Source organism: Pelodiscus sinensis, chromosome 11 (assembly GCF_049634645.1).
Source record: "Pelodiscus sinensis isolate JC-2024 chromosome 11, ASM4963464v1, whole genome shotgun sequence".
NCBI lineage: Eukaryota > Metazoa > Chordata > Testudines > Trionychidae > Pelodiscus > Pelodiscus sinensis.
In genome coordinates, this window is record NC_134721.1 from 35,881,863 (window position 1) to 35,890,657 (window position 8,795).

Sequence of the window (8,795 nt, forward strand, 5' to 3'; positions counted from 1 at the left end):
GGCACCGCAGGGAGCCCCGCAGGCTAGAAGCACACTCAGGCCCTGCACCAGCCAAGCCCTCAGCAAAGGCAGCAGGGAAACCAGCTTGGCTAGGCTTGAGGGCTGTGAGACTGGCAGGGGGCTGAGGTGAGGAAGAAAGGAGGGGGCTCCTTGCAGGGGCCATTTGCCCCGCTTCCCACAGTGACCCCTGCTGGGAAAGGCCAGACCCAGGGTACATGGGAGCTCACCTTCCTCCCCCCACAGCACCTCTGCTGGGAAAGGCCAGGGCTGGAGTAGCCAGTAACTCTCCCCACAGCCAGCTCCCAAGAGGGAGCCAGCATCTGCAATAACCAAACCAGCCAGTAGGGGCAGGTTATTTTAAAACCATTTTTATTAACCCTTCATGCAACTAAAAATACACATGTAGTAGACATGACCCCCCCAGAGCTGTTTATCTCAGTGCTGCCAAAGCTGTCCCAGCCCAGCCCCATCCTCCCCGCCCCTTCTAATGGCGCCCAACCCTGCTCTGACCCCCATGGCACTTCAGTGCAACTCCTGAGACAGTGGGGTCTTCGGCTGCCAGTCTGCACAACCTCTATAGCTCTTTGCCTAAGCTGTGCCTTAGAGGTAGCGCCCCCCCCCTTCCAGATGCGTTTGCCATGGCTCTGCTGGGGCTTGTTTAGCAGGATTTACAATTGTCCAGTATTCCCATTGGCTTTCTCTGTTATTCCGCCATGGCTGTGGTGTGCTAACATTCCCCCTGCTATCCGACCCTACCCTTACTGCAGGTCTAGCGCTCTCAGCATAAAGGCTGTTGTTGAGAACATGATTGCATGGAAGGGAGAGGAAGCGTGACCAGGAGAACAGGGGGACAGAACACAACTGGCAGAAGTTCACATGATAAACTCCAGGGGGAGGAAGTACAAAACCCCCCACCACCCCAAACAGTTGCAACTACCCAGAGCTTTGGGTAGGGCTGGAAGATGCCTTTGAAGCTCAGGACCCTGTCCCTGCTTAACAAGGATGCAGCAGCCAACTTTGGGAAAAATCAAAGTCAGCTGCTAACCCTTCTTCCCACCCACACCCAGCACTGGCTCAGGACACAAAAAGGGATACAACTTCCTTGTCCTCCAGGGAGGCATGGGCTCCCATCTGGCCCATGGGCAGGACACAGGCTGTCTCGGGGTGGGTATTTTGGTGATACTGCACCCAGGGCTGTATCCCGCCAGCAGAAGAGGTGCAGGGTAGAGGGAACCCCCATAAACTGGCTCAAAGGGCTCCTCCACCTAACTCCTACAGGTCCCTCAGAGACGTGGAGAATGCACAGAACTCATCACCTCTGAACTCCACAGCTCGGGGGGGGGGGGAGGGGGGAGCTGAGGCCACAACAGCTCCTGTCTCTGGAATACAAAAGGGGGGGAATATTAGAGCTGCTCCCCCATCTCAGCATCCACCCCACAGAGCCCCCTCTCCCCTCCAACAGGGGTGAGGCCTGCACTTGAGGATGGGGAAGCACTACCCCCGTCTCTCAAGTAAAGGCAACAATTCCTCCCCCACCTGAGGTGCAGCCCTTCAGAAACTGGCAGGGGACAGCTCTGTGGCTCAGTGCCCCTGTGAGACTCAGAGGGACTTGCGGGGGCGTTTGAGGAAGGCCAGGGTATAGTCTCTTGGAGCTGACACCTTCTGCTTCTTCATCTGCACCTGGGACTGGGCCGTGAGCTGCAGCTTGATAGCGCTCGAGTTGATCTTGGCAGCCACAAGCAGCTCCTTCATACCCTTCATCTTTTCACTCTGAAAAGTGAGGACAGGGCCCTCAGGTGGGGGTGCAGGGGGTGCCCCTGGGGTTGGGGCTCCCCCCTCCTCCTTCTCTCCTGCAGGGGGCTTGTCTGGTCGCTGGCCTGAGCTGGGGCGCCGCCGCTCAGGGGCCTTTTTGGGCAGGGGGGGCTCCTCAGGCTTGGACTCGCGGCGGGGTCCACGCCGGCGCCCTTCACGGGGATCCTCGCTGCCCTGCTCATCATCCTCATTGGCCTCCGCCTCTCGTGCCACAATAGTCACCTTCTGGCGCACCTGGAAGGGGAGGGAGTCAGTGGTGGGACCTGCACCCTATAGCTACTGCCACACCCCAGTCTCCCCAGAGCCCAACCCTAAGGCCCCTGCCCTGCTGACACATCCAGTCCTGAGTTCCCAAATCCAGCAGGGACCCCCAGACATGAGCCCTCAAATCTGGCAGGGTCTCCCAACCCTCCAAAACCCAGCACAAAACCCCCACAATCCCAACCCGGGTTCACAACTGCTCCCAGGCCTAGCCCTGCCCCCATCACCCCTCACCTGTCCATCAAAGCGCCCCAGGGACTGCACTAGGAACGTGGCCCAGCCCACATGCAGCACAGGTGTGGGGCTGCCTTCTTCCCACTTGCAGATGCCATCATAGAAGCGCAGCAGGTGTGCGAAGCACTCGGGGTCCTGCAGGGCCGAACCTCCAGCCTGCACTGGGGACCCCTGAATAGGGAGAGAGTTAGTGTCTTCCAGGGACCCAGCATGCCAGCCCAGCATCCCCCCACATCTCCCCAGTCCCTCCAGCCTGGCATTCCTCCCTCCCCGGTCCAACCCCCTGGTCCCTCCAGTGTGGCATCCCCCCGCCCTGGCCCCTCCGGCCCTCACTGGTGCTCAGCCCCAAGGGCCCAGCCCAGTACCCGCCTCACCTCTCCTCTCTCCCCAGGACCCTTTTCCTCAGGTGGCTCTGCCAGGTTGGCCACCTCCTTGAGCAGGTTGGGAACCACATCGTTGGCCACATCAAAGAATTCTTTATAGATCTCCTCATCCTCCCGGCAGTAGTTATAGCTGGGAGAGGACAGGACAGGACCAGGAAGTTAGCAGCTGGGGCCAGCACCCTCTAGAGGGGAAAGGCCCCATGTCCCATTCTCCCAGGCTTAAGCCGTCCCTTGTTTCTCACTTCCCCAGTGCCAGCCAGTTCCCAGGTATGGGGCAAGATCAGAGCCAGCGCCTCAGAGGGGAAAGTCCCACATCTCCCTCCCAGACATGAATAGCTGCAGCCTCATTTTTAGGCCAGCAGTTGCCCGGGCTAGTGGCCAGCCAGGCCCTAGCAAAGGGAAGGTTTGGGGGCCGTAGGGGGCCTCCCCAGGCACTCACTCCTGGATGACAGTGGCTGTATCAGCCCAGGCCTCCAGTGCCTCCTTGACATTTTTGTTGCGACAGTGGTAGCCGGCCAGGTACATGTAAGGGTAGATGTGCTCATTGTTGTAGTACTTTCTGGCTGAGTTGATGCCCTGCAGGGGGAGGAGGGAGAGAATAAAAGGCCGTTCCCACCAAAGTATCAGAACATTTACCTTTCACATATTACATCCCAGCCATAAATCCCTTGGGATCCCAGCTCCACCCAACTCTACCAATGCCCCTCAAGCCTGGTCCACAGTCCCTCCCTGCCATCCCAGCTCTGGGTTTCCCCCCACAGCTCTGCTAGTGTCCCTCAATTCCAACTCACAGCCCCAGCAATTCCAGTCTTGTACTCTGTCACCTTATGGTAGATGGAGAGGGGGTCTGGTCTGCCTGGTGTCGGCTCCAGCTCCTCCAAGTCAGCCAAGTTACCCAGCGCCATCGGGTACCTGCCAGAGCAGCAGAGTGGACAGGAGTGTTACCCCGGGAAAACAGGCAGCTGGAATTGGGAAAAGAGACCTTCTATCCTGACTCTGACAGCCAGCACTGTGGCAGCACTGCAATGCCTGGCACTTAGGGGCGGTGCACCACAAGGCAGCAGAAGGCAAAAGGCCCAGTGATTTCAAGGGGTGCTGGATAAGACCCATGCACTGACTCCTTCCAATACTGTCCCCTTCTATGCCACAAGCACTGCACCCCAACCCTTTGGCACATATAGCACAGTGACTAGCAGGAAGTGAGTACAGCCAGCCCCATGGCATGAGGAGGGAGCCAACCTGGTCCTGAGTGGGCCCCATCGAGCTCAGGTCGGGTTGCTGAGCTCTACTAAAGAACACCTCCATCACCACTCCTGCCTCCCTCCCAGTGCTCTACGAAGGGCAGGGTCACCAGCCCTATGGCTAGAGGGACTCCTAATGTTGAAGGCTGATTTCATAGCACACAAAGCAATGAGAACCACTTCCCTTGCTATTAACTAACATTTACAGACCAGACAAGTCAGCAAAGCACGCCCGCCTGAAGGGTGTTTCCCTTGGAGCCTCCGACACCGGACAGAACCAGGTAACAAGTACAAAGCTGCTGACTTTGGCCATCACAACATCTCCTCTCACTAAATAACCATCTGACCCCCGAGAATGTCCCCCGAACAGTGATGTTTAAAAACCAATAAAACCAGGAAAAATGCTTTAAAAAAAAAATCAACATCAAGCTTAGCTCTCAGAACTATCAAAATAAAACCGCCTCACTGGCCCAGCCTAATTATCCCCCTGACAATGGAAAAACAGAGGGATTCAGGGGTGACAGCTGAAGTCCAAAGCTGCCCCGTCTCCCAGAACTGGGATAGAACCCAGGAGTCCAGACTCCCAGCCCCCGACTCCCCTCCCCAAACTGTGGCTTCAAACACCAGCCATACTGACCTCTCCAGGTGCCCCATGTCGTAGAGAACCCACAGGAGGCGCTGCAAGGAAATGGGAAAGGTGGCTTGCTGAGGACACAGAGTCATGGGGGGGCAGGAACAGGAGGGTAAGCCCCATGCCCCCTGCGGATAATTTCCCAGTGGAAGGGAGAGGTGTGCACAGCAGAGGAACAGACAAATGGATGAACATGGAGGGGTGCAGAAGGGACTGGAGCAGTGGCATAGCCAGAATAAGACAAGGAGGTAGGCCCTGACTTAAGGTGAGCAGGCAATGATGGGTCCACCTCTCTCCCTCCAGAAGGCCATGGGGGGGGGGGGGAAGGAAGGGATAGCTACACTGGCCAGGGGCTCCACTCAGGGATTCCCCAGGGAGTGCTTCTGCTGGAGAGAGGGATTGGGGCCTGCCTTGCTACGCTGCCCAGTGCTCCCAGTGGGGAGCAGGATCGGAGTATGGGAGCTTGCCCTGCTCTGCTCCCACTCTTGGAGCTCTGAGTGAGGTCAGGACATGGAGATCCATCCCATTCTGGCTGATCCTCCCAGTGGTGAGCAGGGTCTGGGCATGCCCTTCTCTGCCCACCCAGATGCAGAGTTTGGAATGGGGCTTGTCCCACGTTGGCTGCCCCCTGCTCCTGGCGGGGAGCATGTTAGAGCACCAGGGCTTGTCCCGGCTCTGGTACTCCAGCTGCCTAACAGGATCAGGGGCTTATAAGCCCTCAATTCCACTCCCTGGCAGGAATGTTGGGCAAGCAGAGCAGGGCTAACCACCAACTCCATTCTCCAGGCCCAGCTGGAGCACCAGGCAGTGAGGGAAAAGCCTCCCTTTTGGGACCCGAGCCAGGACTGGGGGTGGGTAGGCCTGGATACTAAGGCAGTGGGTGGGCCATGGCTGACTCTGGTCCACCTGCAGCTACACCCTGGATTGGACACATTCCAGTTGGAAGTTGGAGCAAGTTGGAAGAGGCCCTGTGGGGTGGGAGAGGAAGCTGATGGGCCTGGGGATGGAGCAGACATGGGGCTGTGCACAGGGGGAAGAGGACTAGATGCACACATGGGGAGGGGGCACGTCCCACCTGCTGCAGCTGCAGCAACTCCAAGCTATCGGTGTGCAGGTCAATGGAAGGGTTGATGGCACACACCATGAAGGCCACTTCCATGTGCCGATCACAGCGCAGGTACGAACCCTTCAGGTACAGCCAGCTCTGTGGGGGACAGGAGTAGGTGAGTGAGGTATCTTGGCCAACCTACCCCAAAAGCCCCACAGCTGGCCCAGACCATAGGGGTGGTGGTAGGAGCCAGGACTCCTGGGTTCTATCCCCAGCTCTGCCTAGTCCCTTCCCCTCGAGGCCTCTATTTCAGCTGTGAGCTCTTCAGAGGAGGTCCTGGCCTGATGCACACCTTATCCCCATCTAAGCTGGGGTCTAAGCAGTATCTGGTCCCACCACGGGTGGGGTGTTGATCTTAGCCAGGGTACAAGCGATGCCTAGTCCAAGGCAGGTGAGTGCCAATCTCGGTATGAGCAGTGGTTGGTCCAAGAGGGCTGGTGACCAAACGTATTTACATTCTGCACACAAATGTAATAATCGTATCAAATGTGCCTTGTGAGGTATCACTGGAGAAGAAAAAGGTGCCTCCTAAGTAATACCATGGCAAGATGTGTGGAGCAGCCCTATATGGAGAATAATGAACACAAGCATAAATTACAACAAATGTGATGAGGGAGAGGGACACTGTTCCTCTAAGGCCAGGTGGGACCAGAGCTTCCTGTCAGTCGCCACACAAGTGCCGATCTTTGGTGCAAGAACAAAGCACTCTGAGTTTTAGTAAACAACACGGAACCTCTTTAACCACAAGACCCTCTTGGCTGCATCCTCACAGTGGGAAGGAACTGTGTAGGGATAACCTCAGGACAGTGTATTTCAAAGGGGGCCTGGACTAGGAAAGTGAGGGGCACACACACGCCAGTGCTTGCTCTCTCTCATACCCGAGAAGACAAAAGAACTGGTTTTCTGCAAGATTCCTGGGGCAGCCCCATTGCTGGGACCATGTGGTAAGAATTTTACCTTGAACTAAGTCCAGCTTGTTACATTTAGTTGTTAGAAAGCGCTTTATCTTTGTTTCCCTTGTAGCCATTTCTGACGATATTGTACTCATTCACAATCTCTGTGTCACTCAAAATGTTTTTAACTCACATCTAATCCAGAGCTCTGTTTCAACACTGTCCCTCACTGGGATGAATTACACCCCAGAATGAGACAGAAGCCTCCAATCTCAGCTGGGGTCTGAACAGCACCCCACCTAATGGGGGGGGACCTTATCTCATGCTGATCAGTTACAGGTTACCAGCTGCACCAGTTCCTAAGGTTAAAGCACAAGGGAACTTGCACAGCAGTTTTCTGATCCAAATAGATAGCCCCAATTCTGCACAGACCCCAAGACTATTCTCCCAGCACGCTCCCCACTACATCTCACAGCCCCCCACAGCCTCACCTCCCCCGGCAGCTACATTTCACTGTAACCCCCCAGCCCCTCACAGGCTCACAGCCTGCCCTCACTTACTCTCTCCGCCACACCAGCATTCACAGTCTGTCCACGCCGATCTTCGTTGCCTTTGCCGTGCCAGGTCACTTCGGCCGTCTGCTCACCATCCCGGCCAAACACCACCCAGGCATGGTCCTCCGAGAGCGCCAAGTGCACATCAGGCAGCCCCAGCACCTGGCAGGCCCCCACCACAGCAAAAGCCACCCCTGAGCTGTCCAGCTTAGTGCCTGCAAAGAAAACACCGCATTAAGGGGCGCTGTGTTGCAAGAAACAGCTTGGGGCTCAGTAGAGGGTACTCTCTTCTGAAAGTGCTGATCCCAATGGGCCACTGTGCACTTTCCCTTGAAGTCAGTGGTGATCCCTATGCCAGCACGGTGCTAGAGGGCGCTATGCTACAAACAACAGGGCTTAGGAGAGGGTGCTGTCTTCACAGTACCAACTCCAATGCCCCATCACTAGGGGGTGCTGTGCTGCAGGCCACAGAAAGACCTGGGATCTTTCAGGATGCCCCAGTCCAGCCATACTGCCCCCAGCCCCATGCCAGTGGGCCCCCTACCTGTGATGAAGCTGAAGAGGGACTGGATGTGGGCCCGGTCTTTGAAGTAGGAGCGGCTAAGGCTGTTCCAGATAACATCCGACACCTTCTTGACCAGTTCGCGAGAGGAGAAGCCCTCAGGCCGGGGGTAGAGGGACAAGTCGACAGCGCCACGGATTTGGGCAGTGAAGCGGGCATAAAGCGCTGCCACAATGGACAGCTCAGCCACAGGGAAATAGGTAAGGCTATCGGGTTCAGGGCCCGGGCGTGGCTCAAAGCTGATGCCTGGCACATTGGTAGGTATGACACGGTTTACGGCCAGGAAATGTTCCACAAAGCCTAGCACCAGCGACAGCAGCACCAGGTCAGGCTGTTCCTGCTGCAGCTCTGCCTCGAATAGCCGCACCACATCCTCCACCGAGCGCAGTGGGAACAGGGCCTTTTGCCATGGCTTCAGCCCCATGGTGGGCACCCGGGGCAGCTGGGAAGAGGTAAAGAGCATCAGGGGAGGCTGATGAGAGGGCCAGGGGAAGAGGGACACTTCCAATGTCACTTCAGACAGCTGAAGCTTGAAGTCTGGGAGCTATGTCTCTGTCCCCACCTGCACCCAAAGGGGGGTCCTCCCCACCCCATCTGTCTTTGTCCACACCTGCATCCAAAGGGAACCCCCCCCATCGCATCTGTCTCTCTCCCCTCAAGAGATCCCCCACCCCACCTGTCTCTGTCCCCACCTGCCCGAGAAGGAACTCCCACCCCCACACCTAGGGTGACCAGCCGTCCCGTTATTAGGGGCATTGGCGCACACAAGCGCCTGTACCCCACCCCCTGAAGAAAGTGCCCCAATTTTTCACACTTGCTTTCGGGGCCCTCTCCCCCAGCCCCCCCCTTACCAGAGGCAGCCGCCCCTCCTCCCCCACCAGCTTCACTTCCCCGGCACAAACACAGTAGCCATGCTAGTGCCACAAGACACCATGGGGGCCACAGTTCCGCAGGGCACGATGGGAATTGTAGTAAGCCGGGCCAGCCAATCACGCCATCTCCCCGAGGAATGCTGGGAGTGATAATGTACAACTAGCCCCGGTGCCTTATTGGAAATATAGTCTGATACCGGGGAGGGAAAGCAGCATGCCCCAAGGCATGTTGGGATTGGTAGTT

The 8,795-nt window shown here is 57.1% G+C and overlaps 1 protein-coding gene across 1 annotated transcript; it reads right to left on the reverse strand.

Moving 5' to 3' along the window:
• Positions 1–348: 348 nt before the first annotated feature.
• MEN1 (menin 1) lies at positions 349–8,680 on the reverse strand. The gene is made up of 10 exons (XM_075939245.1): positions 8,531–8,680; positions 7,662–8,121; positions 7,124–7,332; positions 5,638–5,766; positions 4,569–4,609; positions 3,515–3,602; positions 3,130–3,266; positions 2,682–2,820; positions 2,308–2,478; positions 349–2,046 (listed from the first exon to the last, which is right to left on the reverse strand). The coding sequence occupies exons 2-10, from the start codon at positions 8,101–8,103 to the stop codon at positions 1,600–1,602; spliced, it is 1,803 nt and encodes a 600-aa protein (XP_075795360.1). The 5' UTR covers positions 8,104–8,121; positions 8,531–8,680; the 3' UTR covers positions 349–1,599.
• Positions 8,681–8,795: the final 115 nt, after the last annotated feature.